We start from the raw sequence: 23,881 nt of genomic DNA, 5'->3' as shown, positions 1-23,881 counted from the left end.
TTGCAATCACAAATGTGTTTAGACGTGTCTATTCAGTGCTCTGATACACAATTCATCTCTATGAAACAGACATTTCTTTAAATTATTATTTAATATTATGTCAGTATTACATGCAACATGTATAACATCTATAATGATCAACATTTATAATATCTATAATGAAATATCTATAAATATTTATAAGTTATAATATATTATGTATATTTTACACAGAGTAGTAAAATACCTCCCTAAATACCTCAGTATGTTGAGTTGACAGTTTGGAGTCTGGAATGCATCACACAGCAGCTTCACTCCTGAATCCTGCAGTTCATTGTTACTCAGATCCAGATCTCTAAGGAGGGAGTTTGATGATTGTAGAGCTGAAGCAACAATTTCACAGCACTGATCAGTGAGATTACAGCCAGCCAATCTAAATAGGGAAAAAATAAAGAATTAATTACATACACTCTATATAGATAGAAACTGATGTTTGAGAGCACCGTGCGCTTTTCTCATGTTTCTGATAAGGTGTCTGCATATAACATGAATGTAAATATTTATAAATATTTAAGTTATCTGAAAGTAATGATGACGATATCATATAGAGTAACTGAAGATAAATAATTAATTAATGGCCACATTATTATCAAATATTTATGAATCCGAGTAAGCAATTACAGGTGGAAGAAAACTTGGACTATAACCTGTACATACACAAACACATGAGAGAAGAATATCTTCTAGCTGTGTTTATAATACTGGAATATATAGAGTACATTTATTTATAGAGTGCATCACAATTTATTATTATTTAAAAAATAATTGTATAAAATCAATGTGTAAGTCAAACCTCAGTATGTTGAGTTGACAGTTTTTCAGTCCAGCAGAGAGCATCTTCACTCCTGAATCACGCAGTTTATTGACACTCAGGTCCAGCTCTCTAAGCGGGGAGTTTAATGATTGTAGAGCTGAAGCCACAATTTTACAGTGCTGATCAGTGAGATTACAGCCAGCCAATCTAAAATGGGGAAAATAAATAATGACACACTTTATAGAAAGACATTGATGTTTGAGAAGCACTGTGTGCATTGTCTCATGTTTCTGATAAGGTGTCTGCATAGAACATGAATGTAAATATTTACATCAAAAGCTATCTGAAAGTAATGAAGACAACATCTGATATAGAGTAACTGAAGATACATAATTCATCGATGGCCACATTATCATCATGCCTTTTTCATACTTTTTTCATGTAATAGCTCTTGGCTATAAAATATTTATGAATCCGAGAAAGCAATTACAGGTGGAAGAAAACGTGCACTGTATACTGTATACAAAAACACATGAAATAATCTTCTATATTCTCTGGAATATATAGAGTACATTTATTAAAAGAGTACATCACACATTATTGTTTAAAAAAATCAACGTGTAAGTCAAACCTCAGTATGTTGAGTTGACAGTTTGGACTCTTCAGTCCAACACAGAGCAGCTTCAGTCCTGAATCCTGTAGGTCATTGTTACTCAAGTCCAGCTCTCTCAGTGGGGAATTTGTTGATTGTAGAGCTGAAGTCAAAATTTCACAGTGCTGAACAGTGAGTTTACAGTCTGCCAATCTGAAAATAGAGAAGACTTTGGTGAAAAGGCATGTTAGCGAGCAGGTGTCTCCAAAAGATTGCAATACTTAAGACTTCCCTGTCTAGTCGACCTTATATAAAAATAAATTATGTTGAAATGGCCGTGTCCTTGTAAGCACAGCTTAAATGACTTAAAGAAGTATTAAATTAACGTAAAGAGTTGGGAGAACATTGGATGCATGTCAGATCTGCATCATGTACATCAGGTCTTAAAGTGACAACAGTCTAATATACCTGCTGGATTCTGTGCCCCTAATGTTAATTAAATAACAAAATAAAAATCACTCACTGCTCTAGACTGAATAGCTTTTTTAGCTTTAATAAGGAGTAATCTATATTTAGTTTATACAGTTAAAGACCATGCAGTGTTATTTTATTTTTTGATTATTCAATATGTCCTACCTGAATAGGCCTATTACTGTTAGACTCAAATGAGAAAAAAAGTAGGCAGGACTTGGTTTCGTCCATCAATAATTGATTGGATTAGACTGTTGTAATTTACTTATTACTGTGATCCTTTCGTGACAGGTTGCTGGATGGGAAGGACTGAAACTCATATGGCTATTAGGCATACTTATTGTCTCGCTGCTGCACTGGTGTTCACGCCATCAGAGAAGAGATGTCATTTCAAGGGGGAAGGGAAATGTTTTTGACAAAATATTACAAAAACACATGAATAAAAAAAAATGGTGGGCTACTTGCATGGCTATTTTAAACCGTATAAAACAAAAGCAATAAACTATGTAAAAAAAACTGACATTAGCCAATAGCCAAGCAGGTTGAATTTCTGAACAAAAGCATCCCCTTTGCATCTCTGCCTCATCAAATCGGTTTTGATGTTTCATATTATCGCCAAGGCATAACATCAACATGTTTATGTTGGTCCTTTATAAGCATAAATGATGTGCTGACATATTTGTGCATCTCTAGTTTTTAATAAAATGTTGTTGTTTTTTAAATTTTATAAAAATGCATTGCATTATTGACATTTGTAACGACTGAGAGAAATCAGACAATTATTTGGTATACCAAACAATCTTTAAAACTCACTCTGGGATCTCTGGTACCATCCCCCCAGTGAGTGCAAGAAGGTCTTGGTTACTAGAGTGCGGATCGGGCCGAATTTTTCAGTCCGAGCCCGGCCCGCGTCCGACAGAGCAGTAACCGAACCCGACCCGAGCCCGACAGGCATAAAGATATTTATGTTCGAGCCCGACCCGAGACCGGCAGTTAAAATCCCATTTTTTTTCTCATACTAATGACAATTGTACGTTTGTTTGTGTGGAAAGCCCGCTTTTATTAAGCAACTGTAGGAAGGCAATCGGAAATGTCAACAGGACAGCAACAAGCGCTCTTAACACCTGGCGCGTGCACATTATGCACGTGTTTCGTTGTCACGGCTACATAAACAAATGTCCGCACACAGGAAGACGGATGTTATGGTAATATTTTACATGTATTTTAATCACAAAAACGAACGTTTGCATCAAGTGAAAGCATCAGGCACATCGGCTACCTACATAATAAGCTGTTTTAAATTTAAAATGTTCAATGCCTTATCACGCTGATGTGACCGAGCCCCACCCGAACCCGAACATCATTTCTAAATATCTGTCCGAACCCGGCCCGGCCCGTCGGGTACCGGCGGGTCCCGTCGGGCTCGGGTCGGGTATCCATCCTCTATTGGTTACCATGACCACGATCAGATAAGTTGGTTTTATGGTTATTAAAAAATGTCTATAAATGAACATACATTCCAGAACATTGTGTGTGATAATTTACTGTCTTGTGTAGTGTTTTTAATACTATTGTTTTTGATACTGTGTATTTTATGATTGAACCAACGGTCAATGTAACCCCACCTGCATCGGGTCTCCTATCTAATTAATCCTCATTTAATGACTCACACTTTAGTGTACATCACCTTCTCATAGAATGCAGTGTATGTTTGTTCTATCTATCTGAGTATAAATGGACACAATCCGCTATGGCTATGTCTAATCACACTTGAGACAGGGCCATAAATCCTCCCAACAGAGGAAATTCCCGCCTGGACATTCCCCCTTTCTTATTGGTTGAGCCAACCCTGAGAGGTGGGACTTTTCTCAGGCTTCAAATAGCATCTACACAAGCCCTTCCCTCTCTTGGCCTTTTTTCGATACATTTAGGGTGCCGTGCTGTCCTGCTGGCCACAGCAGGCCTTGACTCACAACCAGCCATGTGCTCATTCAGGAGAGAGAGGACTCTCTCAACCACAACAGAATCCAGGACAATCTCAGGAGTTTGGCCCAACGCCTTAATTTCAATGCAGAATAAGTCCATTGCAACTCCCACCTTTGCTCTCTTGTTTCTGGACTCTACTGCTGCTTCTTCAGGTTAATGTCTGTGGGGACCCCCACCGGGGCCCTTGGGCCCCTGCAGGCTGCGAACACTCTCCCAACTGAGTCAGACTGTATGTTCTTCCATCCAACTCAGAGGAAAACTGCAACTTTTCATAAACACCACATTCATCATCCAAATATACATAAATGCAACTATTATCTGAAGTCTTTCTAGGAAACAAAATCAAAAAAGTATCTTTGTGACCTTATGTGAATACCTTTAACAAAATAGATTGTAAAAAAAAAAGAAGATATATATATATATATCTTCTTTTTTTTTTACAATCTGGCGTAACAGGTGCATTAGAGCTACAATTAGCATCAAGCTACATAACACAATAAAAAAAAAAATATATATTACACTTTCACTCAAAACTCCAGCCAGGGACTTCCGCTTCCGGCCGAATGGAGTGAGCAACGAAGTTAGGCAGCTCCGCAAAAGTTAACAATTTAAATATCCTGGGTCAACGAACATCGCCCTTTGTCAGCAATTCACCTATATAAAATTATTTAGGACAGCATTTGATATGAAGGGCACTCGGAAATACACACAAAAAACTCTACAAGCCACACCCGTACCGGTTGGCACTGCTCCGGCTAACGATGTCTCAGCTAACAAGGCCTCAACTGGCACTGCGAATGCTATGGCAACACAGGCTGACAAAACCCCGGCTAACACTGCTTCAGCTAGTGAGGCTCTGTCCTGCTCACGAGATGAAGGCGTAATGGCTGAAGAAGAAACACCTCTCTCTGTGGGAATATTTCGAAGTGAACTACGTGCCTACCGCGAAAATGTAAAGAACGATATCAAAGCGGAAATCGAGATTATGCATCAAGATATACGCAAAGACATATCAGCGCTATGGGACGAAGCTAAAGCGGACATCAATTCGCTCCGAAACGAACTTTCACAGAAAATAGAAACATTGCACAGAGCCCACACTGAAACGGCAGACACACAGAGAGAGATGGAAAGATCTCTCTGTGATGTTTCGGACAAAATAACCGCCATGGACAAAGCACACACAACCTTACAGAAGGACTACAATAAACTGCAGGAAAAATACATGGACCTGGAGAACAGAAGTCGCAGGCAAAATCTACGCGTGGTGGGAATTAGCGAAGATATAGAGGCAGGGAACCCAAGCCGCTTCATAGCGGAGTTTTTTTCAGAAGTGCTCGGCGAAGAAAACTTTGAATCACCAATTCTAATAGATCGAGCTCATAGAACCCTGGCCCCGAAGCCCCGAGCAGGAGAGCGCCCGAGAGCGATGATAGCTCGCCTACATTACCACACCGACAGGGAGAAGATTCTGCAACTATCCAGGAGCAAAGGCAACCTATCTTACAAAGGATCACCTGTACATATTTTTCCGGATATGAGTCCAGAGGTCAGCAAGCTGCGAGCTTCTTTCAACCCGGTTAAGGTGAAACTACGCAACGCTGGAATACCCTACAGTCTGTACTACCCGGCAAAGTTGATCATAACGATGAACAACACCAAACATTCGTTCACTGACCCACGGGCAGCTGAAAACTTTATCAAAACCCAGGCCCCAGCTGCACGGGTAGTAGAGGATTGAAGGTATTTGAGTATTCCTTTCAACATATAATTATGAGACCACCAAGGAAAACTTATTAAAAGACACTTTTCTTTTGCCTGTAAAACATGGTTTAGAGGAGAATGGAGTCATTTTGATTTGATAAAGAGAAAAGGAGGGGAAAGAAAAATTATGTGTTGACGGGTGGAATAGCTGGAGGGGTGTGTGTGTATGTGCGTGAGTGTATGTACGTTAGGTATATGCACACGTATATTTATTTTATTTTATTGTATTCTATTTATTTTTTCTCCTTCCCCTTTAACGTTTTGTTTATAACAAGGATGGTTAAATATTAATAGTATTATTATTATTAATCATTGTTTTTTTTTTATTTTATTTTTTTTTATTTTTTTTATGCGTATTGGACAACCATTTGATTTAAATTTCACGTTTAAGGAAGGGGGTAAGGAGTTAAATTTGAACTACTATACTAGATTTGATTTATGTTTACTTTTATTCAATAAGAGTGGACCACAAATAAAAGTGATCTGACCCAGGAGTATATAGTATACAACTTTAGGAGTTAAGTGGTTAGTCAAGTGTCCACGGACTTAGGGACTAGGAACTTAGGGATCGTTACGAAGGTCTTTTTTGTTCTTTGTTTTTACCCTAGCATGTTTAGTTTAGGGATGTTGAAAAAGTTCATATGTTCAGTCTTTGTTCTACTTCAGAGGATGTCACACAAGATAGTTTTCACTGCCATGCATTAATTAAATATGACCGAAGTTAACACCATGTTGGCTAAAACAAATCCGCACAACTTGGTCAAATTTGTGACTTGGAATTGCAAAGGGCTTAATGGAACCATAAAACGGTGTAATATTTTAGCACATTTGAAAAAATTAGATATGGATATTTGCTTTCTACAAGAAACGCACTTGAAAAATCAAGATCACAACAGATTACGCAATAAATGGATTGGACAGATATTTCACTCTAATTTTGGGGCAAAGAGTAGGGGTACAGCAATAATAATAAAAAAAACAGTACCGTTTATCGCTTCAAAGATAATACCGGACTCTCAAGGCAGATTCATCATTGTCACCGGTAAGCTTTATGATAATTTGATCACATTAGTAAATGTATATGCGCCCAACGTTGATGATGAACAATTTATAGACTCATTATTATCAAAAATACCTGACATGGACTCTCATCAATTGATAATTGGGGGAGATTTCAATTTAGTGCTTGATTCTGACCTGGATAGGTCATCACGTAGACCGGTTACTGTGACTAAAATGGCAAAAAGGGTTAAGAAATTTATGAATACTTATAAAATAATAGATCCATGGAGAACCCTGCACCCCAACACACGGCAATATTCTTATTACTCCCCAGTTCATCAAACTTATACCAGAATAAATTACTTTTTAATAGATGGGAAACTCCTTCAACAAATGAAACATTGCAATTATGAAACACTAATGTTGTCAGATCATAGTCCTCTAACTCTGCATTTGACTTTCGGATATAATCAAACATCGAGGATCTGGAGGTTCGATAACAGCATACTATCAAGCAAAGAAGGAATAGAAGAAATAAAGAAACACATAAATTTGTATTTATCATTTAATGACACTCCAGACGTCACTAAATCCACCCTCTGGGAAGCGCTAAAGGCATTCATTAGAGGCCAAGTCATTTCATGGAAAAGCCTGAAAAATAAGCAACGAAGGGAAAGAGAAACTCAACTAAAAAAAGAAATAACAGAAACAGATAGACAACATTCATCTAGTCCCTCAGTAATTCTACATAAGAAAAAGCTGGCCCTGCAGACAGAACTAGATTTAGTATACACTACAAGAACAGTTAAAATGTTGACCAAAGCAAGGTATAGATATTATGAACAAGGGGAAAGAATGGGCAAGATTTTGGTTCAACAAATTAAAAAACAAACTGCATCAAGGATGATTACGGAAATACGCACGGATTCAGGCCAAGTTACAAGAGACATACAGGAGATAAATGATACATTTAAAGGTTTTTATAAAAAATTATACACTTCAGAATCCAAGAAGAACCCCACACTCATAGATATGTTTTTTGACAAAATGGCAATTCCAACAATTAGTTTAGAAAATCTAGAACAAATGGATAAACCCATAACAAAACATGAAATTGAACAAGCTATAAATAGTATGCAAAATTCTAAAGCGCCTGGCCCAGACGGCTACACTTCAGAATTTTACAAAGCCTTTAAAGAGCAGATCTCGGGATTGCTGTTGGATGTATTCAATGAAGCCTTACATAGGGGCTCTCTACCTCCAACATTTTACCACGCAATCATTTCTCTTATTCACAAAAAAGACAAGGACCCCTTAGACCCCGCGTCTTATAGACCGCTGAGCTTACTTAACGTTGACAATAAACTACTTGCTAAAATTTTAGCTACACGAATGGAAACAATCTTGCCGACAATCATTTCACAGGACCAAACTGGGTTTATCAAAAGCAGACAGTTGTTTTTTAATATTAGAAGATTACTAAATATAATTCACACTCAGGATAAAAAAAAATCTACATCCTGAAATTTTACTCTCCTTGGATGCGGAAAAAGCTTTTGACAGGGTCGAATGGGATTATCTCTTTTCGACCCTGTCAAAGTTTGGATTTGGCCCGGAAATTATATCTTTGATAAAGTTATTATATGCCCAACCCCAAGCTTCAGTGCAGACTAACAATGTGCATTCAAGTTATTTCCCTCTCGGCCGCTCGACTAGGCAGGGCTGCCCGCTCTCGCCATTACTTTTTGCAATAGCCATTGAACCTCTGGCTCTTTTATTACGGGCAACGGAGGAGTTCATTGGGATTAAAAGGGGAAAAACGGAACATAAAGTGTCTTTGTATGCGGACGATCTGTTACTATATATTTCAAACCCTGTTAAATCTGTTCCTGTGATAATGGAAATTTTGAAGGAATTTGGAGCAGTATCAGGTTACAAATTGAACTTATCAAAAAGTACCTTATTTCCAATTAATTCTAAAGCCCGTATGAATACTAATGTGTTTAATATCTTTCCCTTTTCAATCTCAAATGAATTTAAATATCTTGGGATAAATATTACGCAGGAATATAACGGCCTCTTTAAACACAACTATTTGAAATTATATGATCAAACGAAAAAGGATATAGAGACATGGAAGAATCTACCACTCTCATTAGCAGGTCGAATAAATATTATTAGAATGAATGTTCTGCCCACCTCCCACCTCCGGCGGAGCTTCGACCGGATCCCGAGGGAGGCTGGAGATATTGAGTCCGAGTGGACCATGTTCTCCACCTCCATTGTCGAAGCGGCCGCTCGGAGCTGTGGCCGTAAGGTCTCCGGTGCCTGTCGAGGCGGCAATCCCCGAACCCGGTGGTGGACACCGGAAGTAAAGGATGCCGTCAAGCTGAAGAAGGAGTCCTATCGGGCCTGGTTGGCTTGTGGGACTCCTGAGGCAGCTGACGGGTACCGGCAGGCCAAGCGAACTGCAGCCCGGGTGGTTGTGGAGGCAAAAACTCGGGCCTGGGAGGAGTTCGGTGAGGCCATGGAAAAGGACTATCGGCTGGCCTCGAAGAGATTCTGGCAAACCGTCCGGCGACTCAGGAGAGGGAAGCAGTGCCCTACCAACGCTGTTTACAGTGGAGGTGGGCAGCTGTTGACCTCAACTGGGGATGTTGTCGGACGGTGGAAGGAATACTTCGAGGATCTCCTCAATCCCGCCGTCACGTCTTCCATGGAGGAAGCAGAGGCTGAGGTCTCAGAGGTGGACTCGTCCATCACCCAAGCTGAAGTCACCGGGGTAGTCAAAAAACTCCTCGGTGGCAAGGCACCGGGGGTGGATGAGATCCGCCCTGAGTACCTCAAGTCTCTGGATGTTGCGGGGCTGTCTTGGCTGACACGCCTCTGCAGCATCGCGTGGCAGTCGGGGACAGTGCCTCTGGGATGGCAGACCGGGGTGGTGGTCCCTCTTTTTAAGAAGGGGGACCGGAGGGTGTGTTCCAACTACAGGGGGATCACACTTCTCAGCCTCCCTGGGAAAGTCTATGCCAGGGTACTGGAGAGGAGAATACGGCCGATAGTAGAACCTCGGATTCAGGAGGAACAGTGCGGTTTTCGTCCGGGCCGTGGAACACTGGACCAGCTCTATACCCTCTACAGGGTGCTGGAGGGTTCATGGGAGTTTGCCCAACCAATCCACATGTGCTTTGTGGATTTGGAGAAGGCATTCGACTGTGTCCCTCGTGGCGGCCTGTGGAGGGTGCTCCGGGAGTATGGGGTCCGGGGTCCTTTGCTAAGGGCTGTCCGGTCCCTGTACGACCGAAGCAGGAGCTTGGTTCACATTGCCGGCAGTAAGTCAGACTTCTTCCCGGTGCATGTTGGACTCCGGCAGGGCTGCCCTTTGTCGCCGGTTCTGTTCATCATTTTTATGGACAGAATTTCTAGGCGCAGCCAGGGGCCGGAGGGTGTCTGGTTTGGGAACAACACGATTTCGTCTCTGCTCTTTGCGGATGATGTTGTCGTGTTGGCCCCATCAGACCAGGACCTTCAGCATGCACTGGGACGGTTTGCAGCCGAGTGTGAAGCGGCTGGGATGAGAATCAGCACCTCCAAATCCGAGGCCATGGTCCTCAGTCGGAAAAAGGTGGCTTGCCTACTTCAGGTTGGTGGAGAGTTCCTGCCTCAAGTGGAGGAGTTCAAGTATCTTGGGGTCTTGTTCACGAGTGAGGGAAGGATGGAACGGGAGATTGACAGACGGATCGGTGCAGCTTCCACAGTAATGCGGACGATGTACCGGTCTGTCGTGGTGAAGAAAGAGCTGAGCCGCAAGGCGAAGCTCTCGATTTACCGGTCAATCTACGTTCCTACTCTCACCTATGGTCATGAGCTTTGGGTCATGACCGAAAGGACAAGATCCCGGATACAGGCGGCCGAAATGAGCTTTCTCCGCAGGGTGGCTGGGCGATCCCTTAGAGATAGGGTGAGGAGCTCGGTCACTCGGGAGGAGCTCAGAGTAGAGCCGCTGCTCCTCCACATCGAGAGGGGTCAGCTGAGGTGGCTCGGGCATCTGTTCCGGATGCCTCCTGGACGCCTTCCCGGAAAGGTGTTCCAGGCACGTCCCACCGGGAGGAGACCCCGGGGAAGACCTAGGACACGCTGGAGAGACTATGTCTCTCGGCTGGCCTGGGAACGCCTCGGTGTCCCCCCGGAAGAGCTAGAGGAAGTGGCTAGGGAAAGGGAAGTCTGGGCATCTCTGCTTAGACTGCTGCCCCCGCGACCCGGCCCCGGATAAGCGGAAGAAGATGGATGGATGGATGGATGTTCTGCCTAAGTTTCTGTTCTTGTTCCAATGTATTCCTATTTGGATAGCCAAGGCATTTTTTAATAAACTAGATTCTCTCATGTCATATTTTATATGGAATGGAAAAACTCCAAGAATCAAGAAAATGTTCTTGCAAAGACCAACTTGTCTGGGAGGAATGGGGTTACCCTGTTTCCGACGTTATTACTGGTCATGTAATATCCGCTCAATGTCATTTTGGTTGTCCACTCAGGGGGCTGATTGGAGTAAGATGGAGAATGAAAGCTGTCATCCCTCCTCGTTAAAAGCATTACTTTATTCAGCTTTGCCTATTTCAAAACAAAAACTTGAGAGCCCAGTAGTTTCTCATTCAGTTAAAATCTGGTCCCAGATTAGAATGCATTACGGATGGAAGGACGTGTCAGTTTTAAGTCCATTGGTAAATAATCACGCATTTCCTCCATCAGTCTTAAATATAACATTTCTCCAGTGGGAACATAAAGGTATTAGATGTATAAAAGATGTATTTATTGAAAATATATTTCCCACATTTAAACAATTACAGAGCAAATACAAATTGGAAAGTAAAGATTTCTTCAAATACCTACAGATCCGAAGTTTTGTTAAGGGCTTATTTCCGTCTTTTCCTAATCAGCCCCCAAACTCCACAATGGAAACAGTGTTTTTGTCTAACCCATTTCAAAGAGGGCTAATTGCTAAAATCCACAATGTGCTATCACAGGAAGAAACTACACCTACATTGGACCATTTGAAAAGAGCCTGGCAGGAGGACCTGGGGGTGTCAATTACAGACAATCAATGGTCAAAAGCCCAAAGAAATGTTCATTCTACCTCTGTATGTATTAGACATGGTCTTTTGCAGTTCAAGGTGCTACACAGATTGCATTTATCCAAATTAAAGTTGTCAAAGATGTTTCCTTCCATTAGTCCCTCTTGTGATAGATGTTTACAAAGGCCAGCCTCGCTTGCACATATGTTTTGGAATTGTCCTCACATTACGACCTATTGGAATAATATATTTCAAACCCTTTCCAAGATTTTGAAAAAACAGCTTGAGCCAGAACCAATCTGGGCTCTTTTTGGTGTGAAACCAGTCAATGTACAACTTTCAGACACCCAAAACAGCATGGTTTGTTTTGTGACCTTGTTAGCGCGGAGATTGATTTGTGTTGGAAACAGAAAAAGCCCCCTGCTCACCTAGCCTTAATGAAAGACATAATGGTTCATTTGAAATTGGAGAAAATTAAATATTTGTTGAGGGGGAGGTCTGAAACATTTTATTCAATGAGGCAAACTTTCATAGATTATTTTGGTGAGAATGTTTAAATGATTGGTTTAGCATGGAAATGGAAATGGTGTCCTCTGATGTTTGTTGTTTGTTATTGTGTTTTTGTCTTTCTGTATTTGATATGCAAAAAAACTCAATAAAGAGAATAAAAAATAAAAAAAAACTCCAGCCAGAAGGTCTGGAATATCATCACGTGAGATGATTGACAGTTGTAGATAGGGGTGTAACGGTAACTGAAACTCGGTTTTGAAGTCATGGTTCGGTTTGTTACGGTTCGGTACAGCAGGGGGAGAAAACTAAACATAAAATTGCTTTTTTTTATTATTAAACAGTGGTTTGCTGAACAAATTGTGTCTCTGTATTTTAAATTATAATTAAAAGTTTCTTAAGGATACAATTATCTTTGCTTATGCTGTAAACTTCAGCAAATGCTCTCTGTTGTGTGATCTGTCTATTTGGTGTTGTTTGTCCCGTAGGAACTTGAATTGTTAGAATAAGCACAACTGAAAGCATGCATCTTCCTGTCCACGTTAAACTTCGGTAGGTGACACAAGCGATCGGTGTGTGATACTGATTGCGAGGCATGCACAGTCAGCTCTTAAGGGTGCTGGCTGTGTTCATTGAGAAATCTCTTGTACAGCAAAAAAAAGATGTGCACTTTCTTTCTTCTCGAGGGAAGAACGCCGATAAGCATTACGAACAACTCGTATCAACGTGTAGATTATGAGATATGTTAAATAAATTAATATTATCTGGCTTTTGAGAATTTAGATATTTTAATTCAGCCTTTCATTCAGACTCTGTTTCATTTGTCTGGTGATTATGGCTGCATTTAATTTTGAGGAATTAAAAAGGTGAAATAATAATTTGACTAAGCAGGCACAGCATGCATGGGCAGTTCTCGAGGGGGCTGCCAGCGTGTATTATGACCAGCTCGCTTCTCTGAGGAGCACTCAGGAAACCAGCGAATGCACGCTGCATTGTCTGCCCCGAAGGCTTGCGGCCAGGCAGTGTTAGCGTCCGCACACTGGAAATCGCTTTTAATTATTCCCTGCCAGTCCTCCGCTTCAGGGTATCGAGAACGAAACCGAATCAGCCCTGCTGGTTTCCTTGGTAAAATTTGTTGAGGCATGGCGTTGTCTCCCCAATGTATCTCCACGGGTCCTGCACACTGTAGAAATACGGGACAGGCTGCAGTTAGCTCAACGGGGTGGTCTGGAATGCAGTAGACCCAAAGCAGGGTCGGGTGTTTGAACAGGAAATTCACTCCCTTTTGGTAAGGAGGCCATAGAACCTGTTCCCCGCGAGACATGGAGTCCGGGTTCTACAGCCGGTACTTCATAGTTCTGAAGAAGGATGGAGGATTCAATATTAGATCTAAGGCACTTGAACACTTCTCTGAACACGATAGACCTAAAAGACGCATATTTCCACATATCTATCCTTCCATCTCACAGGAAGTACCTGAGGTTCGCTTTCCGGGGCAGACACCCAGTCGAGGCAGGGGCAGAGGCCTGGGGAATGGAGACTTCACCCCGAAGGGGCCCAGTTCGGCCCAGTGGAAGTGGATCTATTTGTGTCTTTACGACACACTGTCCGTCCACTGTTGTTTTCTCTCACGCATCCAGCCCCTCTGGGGTATAAGATGATAAGCACAATATTTCACCCTCGAAAGGGAATGTCTCGGGTTACGACTGACCCTTGTTCCCTGAGAAGGGAACGAGACACTGTGCCTCTTTGCCACGCCTCCCCCTGCCTGGGAGCGACTTGCTTCAACACAAAGCTAATGCTGTTGTGTGCCAGCGTCCCTTTGTAGCTTCCGTGTATACTGTCCCACTTTACGTCATCACGCAACGCCAATAGGATTGGACTAGTTTCATTCATACATCAGATGTGCTATGCTAAGAGGCGCTCCCCATAGTGTTATTATCGACACAGCGACTGTCGTAACCTGAGGGTTACAGTCTCAACCCTTTTGAGAGCACTTGTGCGTCTGGCGTAGAAGGGAGGTCCAGACTATAGAATCTTAAGAATGTGTGCGGAGTGGCCCAGCCAGCCGCATCACATACCTCATGTGTGCTCTAGAGCAGGGGTTCCCAACCTTTTTTGTGCCAGGGACCAGCATATTCATAAAAACATTTCCAGGGACCAGTTGTCAATTATAATAATACCTCAATTTTAAGATGCATCGTTTTGAAACATAGCACTGTGTAAAGCAGTAACAGACTATCATTTATTTGCATGTAATGAACTATGTGGCACCTAAGGCTAATTGTATGAATATAGCAATCTTTTCAAACTTTAAGACCAGTTCACAAAATGTTTCCCTTTTCTCCCATACAATTAGGCCTATTTCAAAAGCAACTCCCACAGCACTCACTCACTCACAAAAAAAAAAAAAATCTCCGGAATCTAGAGCGAGCGTGCACGCGAGACAGCAACTGTACTCCAAACCGCGTAGCGCCTGCACAGCAGAGCGGGAGAGAGAGCAAGAGACCACGCGCGTGTGCCTCATGAAGGGCGTGTAATATCATCACTTTAAAAAACTTCCAGACGGGAGAAGGAGAAGTCATGTTGCCACTGACAAGCTCTGGTCTGCTGTTGTGTGACCGTGCGCCGCGCATGCAGGTGGAAAAAAGTCGCGCGAGTAATTTACGTCACGTGATCGGCTTTTCTGATTGGCGCTTTTGGCGTTCGCCGATCAAGCTATTTTTAGCCAATATCGGCCGATCATGATCGGCGGCCGATCAATTGGAGCATCACTACTTGAGAGTATCGCGATACGTATCGTGTATCACGTTTTTTTGGTTCGGTTTGAATATCGTTACACCCCTAGTTGTAGAGAACGAATGAATGCACAATGAGTTATATCTGACGCAAATCAGGAAGCGAAGAGACAGAGCTCACAGAGACAGAGGCTGCTTTAGCTCTTCAGATCGCATAATTCAGTGGGAAATTAATATAAATAGTATTCTGTAAGACAAAATATTCTGTACATGTCATAAATCAATATTGCTCCAAATATGCACACTTTTGAACTAAGAGCCCTAAACTCCTAACATAAATTACACAATTAATGTCACTGCAACCTAGTTTTATCATAAACAGGAGTCAAATATCGAAGCTGGAGCCTATAATCTTTCTAATGATACTCTGTTTATCCAGATCAAGTAAGAGTGTGATGATTTTAACGTGCAGTGAATGTTCAGTAAGGGATAATGTACATCCAGCCAGTTGTTCTCTCAAAATAAACCCTCGACAGGGTGATGAGGACATGAAGCAGAGGGGTCTTCCATCAGCCTGAAGGGGATTTATTTTGAGAGAGCAACCGACCGGATGCACATTATCCCGCTTATTACACACCTACTTACCACATAAGTAAATAATTAGACAGGAAATTTTGATCTGAGTTGAAATATTTGATTAGGTCTTTAAACGCAAAGCTTACGCGGAGAGGGCAGTTGCTAGCACGGCAAGTTAAAACCAGACTGATATTTAAGAGAAACGGTATACTGTCATATCAATTATTACACAGCCTTTCGCTATAGTGTTGCACGATATACAGGTACTAGAAAGGTATCACGATACCCTGCTGTTAGTAACGGTACGATTTAAAATTGTATTAGTACCGTTACTTTAAGAGTGACAGCACTCTAAATAATAAGAGCAGTATTTCTTTATTTGCGTCGATGCTCCGACAGCCGGAGTCAGGATGTGTGTGTGCAGAGCTCTGCTTCCACTGTATACATTCACTAAACAACAGAAGCAGAACAGTAAAATATATATGTGCAGCACTTGACAAAGATATGCATGGATGAGAAAAAAAAGCGTGGGACGTGCTCGTGCTGACGGTGAAATGCTGAATATTGAAATCGTGTTCCAATGTATTGGTATGTGCAGGTCTTAAAGGGCTGGACCGGCAGCCTAATATTCTGTGTGATTAATGTTAATCCAACAACAAAATAAAATAGACAATCACCCAATGCTTGACTGAATAAATTGTAACATTTTAAATTAGGCACTGTTTATTTTTTTAAATACTAATCTCTTATAGTATTTTTTATATTCTTTGCAATTTTCTTTTTGCTTATTTTTATTAACAAAGACACAATTAAATGAATTATCTATATGGTAATTATACAATTACATTTAAAAAATATGAAATTACTCATATCTTGAAATAAGTGTTTGGTCATGCCAACCTGTTTAAAATTGTGAAAGGTTGGCAAATGTTAACATGATTGATAATAATGTCAATGTTGCAAACATCTCTGTAAGGACGTACACACTGGCATGTAATTATTATTATTTTATTTAATAAAGGGCCCTCCCCTGACCACAATGGTCAAAAAGCAGGGCCGGGACATGCTGGTCAAGTGAGTTTATTTTTTTAATAATTTATAAAACAATGAATTGTAAGTTCTGTCATATTTTTCAATTACTTTCACTGTTTTAGTTCCCCCCTGTGAAATCGATTCAGTATCGGTATTGAGGTATTTTAGTATTTGGGATAAGAGTTAGTGATTTCAGATTAAACTGTTTTAAAATCATACCTGTTTGTATTTTATAATCCAACAGTATACAAAACAATAGTCACAAAATGGCAGCAGCTGCGTTAACAAGAGAGAGCAATTCCACAATACTGGATGGCATAATTTAATAACTTTACACCAAATATTGATTTGACTGAGTTTTTATATTTTATTAGCTCAGCCTTTCTCAAACTTTTTTCAGTCAGGGCACCTTTCAAAAGTGCATAAAATCTCAAGGCACCCCAGTGTAAAATATAATTTAAAACACTGCATAACCCAAATATAAATGCAAAAGTCCTGTTTATTTAGACAGGACAGTAATGAACAGAGCATAATACGAACTGTAAATAACAATAATAATAACAACTTTATAGCACCTTTAAAAACATAGGTTTGCAAAGTAATTCACAAAATAATTAATCAGAGACACAAATGCCATAAAACCGTAAGAGGTGGAGCGCCCAATACAAGAACCCAACAACAAAACCAGACCAGGAGAACTAAAATGAAGTGCAGAATGCAGTTAAAATAAAATGAAAAGGGGCAGACATGACAAAAATAAATAAAATCAGATACAATACGAGAGATAAGCATGTTTTTCCATATAGAACTTGTTTTCATCCGTGCCATATGCGCATGCACACCCACAGACACAAACAATAATCCGCAACGAGAGAGGGAGAAAGATCTACATGCGCGCATGCACAAGCCGGGGGTATTATCCCTATTATTAGGGACATTAATAGTAATAATTATTAATTAATTATTAATATAATTATTATTATAGGTATATCTGACTATACCTACATCCAAAAAAAGAAAATAGGGGAATGATATTGCATGCGCTTCATGAGGCACACGCTCGCGGTCTCTTGCTCTCTCTCTCTCTCTCTCTCTCTCTCTCTCTCCCTCTGCCGTGCACGCGCTACGCAGTTTGGAGCACAGTCTCTGTCTCGCGGGCGCGCTCGCTCTAGATTCCGGGAGATTTTAACGCAGGCATCAGTGAGCCGCTATCAATATGCGGGAGACTCCCGGGAGACTTGGGATGTCTGCATTTCTATACTGATGGTGGGAGCGGCGGCGCTGTCCTATAACGTTAGTTGTCACCCTGACATAACAGTGCGTAGAATTTGCCTATAATGTTATTTTATTCTAGCTTTCTATCTATTTGCTAAAAAATAAAGTGAAATAGGCATTCATTAGGCAAAATAGCAGCATGTTGAAATGTGCCAAAATGCGTTTTCTATTAGGCTACAATGAAAATATTGTACAGTAGCCTATCAGATAAGGTCAGGTTTGCCGAAGTGCGTTTAATTTAGGCTATGTTTATTTGTGTCCCTGTGCGCCGATCGGAGACAGAGTTCACTGCTGATATTCTGAGGTAAGAGCTTTCTAGTCTCGCGGCTGTCATCAGCAGCGCCTTCTATCGCCCAATCAGCGGATGGCGGGCGGGTGCGGTTTTGAAAATTGGTCAAAAACGATGGTGCGGACGGATGGCGGACAGATGAGTTTTGTGATGCAAAACTTTGCGGATGAAATAATTGCCCATTCGCGTATCTCTAGGGCGCGGGCTCCCTAGGGGGCTAGAGCGACCCCGGTGGGGACGTCATGACAGTTACTGATGTGAGACGGATTTTTATGGTTAATTTTATATATTTATCTAAAATGAATTTACAATTTTATTAATCCGTTCATATGTTTAAAAAGAAGAAGAATGTATTTATGTAAATTAAAATATATTTATATATGAAATGTAATTTTTTTTTTTTTTTTTTTTTGCCTTCGTAATTTTTTGGCGGCACCCCTGACACAGTCAGGGGGCACCCCAGTGTGCCGCGGCACCCACTTTGAGAAAGGCTGTATTAGCTCACCAAATGCAAAACTTCCATGAAGAAAAAACGTTACTAGCAGGCGTATAGCGCTGCTGACTTCAGTAACCCGGATGAGCCTGCGTTATCCGTTTTAAGCGGTTGTTATCTGGGAATAACATACCACTGGATGGCGCGATTGACCAATCAGAATCAAGTATTTCACAGAGACGTGTAATAAACAACAATAATCTGGGGCAGCCAGCGACCTTTGAACCTTAAGGGTTAACTGCAATAATGTATATTAATTTGATAGAGATGAATATAATATGAATATAATACTTAAAGGATTAGTTCACTTTAAAAAAAAAACTTTTGCTGATAATTTACTCACCCCCATGTCATCCAAGATGTCCATGTCTTTTTTTCTTCAGTCGAAAAGAAATTAAGGTTTTTGATGAAAACATTTCTCCATATAATGTACTTCCAGAGGTGGACAAAGTACACAACTTCCTTACTTGAGTAAAAGTACAGATACTACTGGTCAAATATTACTCCGTTACAAGTAAAAGTTGTAAAGACCGGTGTTTACTTAAGTAAAAGTACAGAAGTACTCATTTTTAAAAGTACTTAAGTATAAAAGTAAATGTCAATGCATTGTTTTATTATTGTTGCATGTAATAGCCTACTTACAGTAGGCTACCTTATGCCTCTGAATCTATGCCTGCCTCACCCCGTATTATTATCACATTTATTTCTATAACACAGTTCCAGTCGTGGGATTGACTAAGTCACTCAATAACGTCCACAATGGTTTCGGACACCCAAATGTCTGTTCCCAGTTTTTTGGCTTTTACTATGAATATGTTAGCCTTGTTATCTATAAGCTAGTGTGCTCCAAAACAATGAAAAAATTCACATTTAGAAGACCAAACTCAACGTTAAAAATTAAAATCATATTGATGTCAGAATCCAATGTCAGATTCACGTTAATCTCCAACGTTGGACAGATGTTGTATTGTGGTTGAAAATCGGTTGACGTCAGAAACCAACATCAGTCGAGCTCTGACGTCAACCAGACTTTCATTTCCAACCAAAATGCAACCAAAATCATCCCTGACATTACTTTCTACTCTTATCTTATCTAGCAAAACGCTCGGTCATTTCAAAAATAAATAAAAAAGTTTAAGTTTTATAAGCACAAATGCTCGCCTTGCTCTGTTCTGTGATGCGCGTTCGTGACGTCATGCAATACGCAATTACGTTGAAAAGGTCACGCTTCTATGAAAAGTAAAACATTTCTGTCCTGACGAAAATGTTCTTTTAGGCTTTTTAACAACACCCAGGATACGCACAAGCAATGGGCATTTTAAACGATAAACTGACACAAAGACATTTGAATATGTGTATATGGTCCTCCTTCCGCACATTTGTAAACACTGACTCGGTGAAGTGTGACCTTTTCAACGTAATTGCGTATTACGTGTAGGGATGTTAACCGATGACCGTTTGACCGATGGTTGACCGTATCAACGTTAACCGATCAAAGTTGTTGGTAGTCAGTTAAAAAAAAAAAAAAAGTGATCTCTAAATTAGGCTATTATAGACAGTGGACTAAACGCTACTACAGTTAGCCGTCACATTCCAAGATCTTTTTGTGTGAAGTGAACAAATCCCTCTCACTCAATTTTTCATAATTAGCCCGTTTGTACTTAATAAACCAATAAAAACATTCGGCGCGAGGTCACAGCGTTTGGGTTCGCGCGCTCACAAGGTTTGCGAAAAGTAAAGGCTACAGGCTAACACATTTGAGGTTAGAGCCAGGGCAGACGACAGGATGAAGCGTGCAGAGAAGAGTAGTGTGTGGGACCATTTCACCAAACAGAATGACACAGATGTACTGTAAGTTGCAACTTGTGTGATACAGTGCTTAAATATGAAAATACATTACAAATACATTTCAGTGGTAACAGATAAGGTGATGATGATCATCATCTTTCTTTATTATTGTTAGCACTACCTCAAACTAAAGCGGCGTCTCTTCGGTTCGGAGCTGTCATTTTCTTAAATGAGCCGCGGCAATGTTTCAAATTAGCTTCTAATGCTAGACAAACGCCTTTATTTTCAACGCGATCAACTTGTACCCAAACCATTTCGAAACTAAGGAGCCATTTGTCCGCCGATTACATACAAGCTCCTCGGCGCCGCGTTTGCGGGACTCATGTTTCACGCTGTTGGGGATTTTAAAAAAGTGACGTGAGTGGAAGTGTGTGAGCGGGAGGCAGAGCGGCGGAGAGATGCGACAGAGTCGAAATGGCTGTTATTTCAAATAGCGTAGCATATTTTAAACTAATCGGTTAACCGAAAATAATTTATTTTTGTAATGACCGAGCGTTTCGCTAGATAAGACCCTTATTCATCGTCTGGTATAGTTTAAAGCCCTTTGAAGCAGCACTGACACTGTCATTTGGACCTTGAACCGTTTGGTCCCCAGTGAAGTACATTATATGGAGAAATGTTTTCATCAAAAACCTTAATTTATTTTCGACTGAAGAAAGAAAGACATGGACATCTTGGATGACATGGGGGTGAGTAAATTATCAGCAAAAGTTTTTTTTAAAGTGAACTAATATATATTTTAGGCTTGTGAACACAAACCTAGATAATACTCATCATGTCAAATGTAACTACTGTATTTTCATATTTTCACACTTACAGAGCTTTTCTGCAGTTCCTCACAGCAGGTAACAGTCTCCATCGACCCTCTTTTGATTTGGATTTGTGCTTTTTAAGGTCAAGCTCATCCAGCACCTCCTCTGACATCAGGATCGTGTTTGCCAAAGTAGAACATTGTGCAAGAGAAAGAATTTTGCTTTTCGTTGTAGACTTTAAAAACCCCTGCATTTCTTTAACAACAGAATTATCCTTCATCTCAATCAAGCAGTGTGACAGATTCATCCATCTTTCAGGATTGACATTGTTTTTTTGACCTCGTTTGAGGTTTTGGATTATTTTCTTGATGCTCTCTGGGTTGTTCACTGTGTGAATCAGCACATCCTGTAAGAGTCTCTGGTTGGACTCCAGTGAGACGCCATGAAGAAATCGAAGGAAAATATCCAGGTGTCCATTTTTACTGTTCAAGGCTTTATTCATTGCTCCCTTCAGAAACACATCCAGAGGAACATTTGTAGACTGAGTTCTGGACTTCCCTGTGAGGAACATTTTCAGAACTTCACTCTTCTTGTGTAAATAACAGAAAAACACATACAGTGCTGCAAAAAACTCCTGAAAGGTCAGATGTACAAAACTGTAAACCTTCCTGTGATAAATCACAGATTCCTCTCTGAAGATCTCAGTGCAAATCCCAGAATACACTGAGGCGTCAGTGACGTCTATGCCGCTCTCAATCAGGTCCTCCTCATAGAACATCACATTGCCCTTCATCAGCTGATTGAAAGCCAGTTCAGCAAGTTTCACAATCACTTCTCTGTTGGACTGCAGGAGTTTCTCTGGATCTCTCTCTTCATACTTCTGGTTCCTCATATGAGTTTGAATGAGGAGGAAGTGGATGTACATTTCAGTCAGAGTTTGAGGGATTTCTACTCTTTGTTTCAGAATGTTTTGAAGCACTGCAGCTGAGATCCAACAGAAGACCGGTATGTGGCACATAATGTAAAGGCTTCTTGCTTTTCTAATGTGTGAGATGATTCTGCTGGCTTTACGCTTGTCACTGATTCTCTTCCTGAAATATTCCTCCTTCTGAGGGTCATTGAATCCCTGAATTTCTGTCACACGGTTGATGTAGTTCGAGGGGATCTGATTGGCTGCTGCTGGTCTGGTGGTGATCCAGATGAGAGCAGAGGGAAGCAGATCTCCTTTCATGAGGTTTGACATCAACACACCCACTGATGAAGTCTCCATCACATCAGAAACGTTCTCACTGTCTGAAAACATCAGTGTCAATCTGCTTTCATCCAGACCATCAAAGATGAACAAAACTGTACATTCATCATAAATCTTTGTGTCCAGATCTTGAAGTTCAGGATGAAAGTCCAGCAGAAGTCTGTGAAGACTGTACTGATGATCTTTAATCAAGTTCAGCTCTCTAAATGGAAGAACTAACATGAAATCTACATCCTGATTGGCTTTTCCCTCGGCCCAGTCCAGAATGAACTTCTGCACAGAGACGGTTTTTCCAATTCCAGCGATGCCTTTAGTAAGAACAGTCTTGATTTGGTCTTTCTTCTCTCTGCTCTTCTTCTCATATCCAGGTTCAGGTGAAGGATCAAAGATGTCATTGCAGTGGATTGGAGTGTCTTGGTGTGTCTTGTAACTGTTCTCCATCTGTAGCACCTCATGTTCTTCATTCACTCCTTTACTCTCTCCCTCTATGATGTACAGCTGTGTGTAAATCCTGTTCAGGAGGGTCTGATTATCTTGTAGTTTGATTCCCTCAAAAACCCTCTCATATCTGTTCTTCATGCTGGTTTTGTGCTGGTCTTTGACTCTCTGCAGATCATCATGCACTGGTTGGTGAAAATCGAGCTGCAGGGCTGCTTCTGTGTCATGATGACTGATGTGTTTCTGACAGGAGGAGGATGTGCTGGTCTGACAGGACACATATCTGATCTGGTCAGATCTCTCACCACTGAAAAGACATTAAGATGAACAGAGAGACAAAAACATTTAGTTTTAGTTTGTTTTACATTAAATAGGATAGATCTTTATACAATTAGAGAAACTATTTTAAATGTCTTATTGGAAAACTTCTTATTTGGTTCTTATTTGAAAACATGCAACATTTCATGTTGTAGTGTTCATTTAAGGGGTTAGCTTTTGTGGCTAATTTATGGTAACACTTTATATTGATGGTTCCCTTTAGACATCCTGTTGACTGTAAGTAACAAGTGTTGCAATACTTGCAAGAGGTTTTTACAATTCTTTGTGGATAAGGTATTAATTGTTAGAACACACATTAGACCTCCTTCTGCGGACCCTTCTGTCCTGGCCACTTGTTCGGCTGTTTTTAACCAGTTTGAGTCTGTGTCTCTTTCTTTTGTGTTATTAATCAGATAAAATCCTCTACCTCTCCCATGGATGTAGTTTGGATGTAGTAAAGGAGATTTCTGACACTATCGGGCCTGTTCAAGAAATTATTAATGGGATACTTCACCTCTGGAAAGATGAATGTGTATTTAAAATAGGACATTTATGTAGTAGAAATGTGAAATTAATGTTGAATTTGGAGCCTTCTAGACAGAAAAGCCAGAAAATGTATTTTTGGCTCATGTGGATGAAAGACAACAACTCCCAGAATGCACTTTTTTCGCTGCCCAATGAGG

The 23,881-nt window shown here is 40.8% G+C and overlaps 1 protein-coding gene across 1 annotated transcript in view; it reads right to left on the bottom strand.

Annotated features, from left to right (window-relative positions):
* The window catches only part of LOC307008357 (NACHT, LRR and PYD domains-containing protein 3-like), a 58,756-nt gene that overhangs the window by 18,700 nt on the left and 16,175 nt on the right, over window positions 1-23,881 (bottom strand). Inside the window, exons 4-7 of the mRNA XM_079631106.1 lie at window positions 21,256-23,187; window positions 1,425-1,598; window positions 833-1,000; window positions 239-412 (exon numbers count right to left, since the gene is read on the bottom strand). Of these exons, the coding sequence (XP_079487232.1) occupies window positions 239-412; window positions 833-1,000; window positions 1,425-1,598; window positions 21,256-23,187 (2,448 nt within the window). The remainder of the gene's footprint in view (window positions 1-238; window positions 413-832; window positions 1,001-1,424; window positions 1,599-21,255; window positions 23,188-23,881) is intronic.

This window comes from Phoxinus phoxinus (genome assembly GCF_949152265.1).
Source record: "Phoxinus phoxinus genome assembly, chromosome: 1".
Classification (NCBI taxonomy): Eukaryota; Metazoa; Chordata; class Actinopteri; order Cypriniformes; family Leuciscidae; genus Phoxinus; species Phoxinus phoxinus.
The sequence above is the reverse complement of the archived record's forward strand: the minus strand, read 5'-3'. Positions and strand labels throughout refer to the sequence as shown.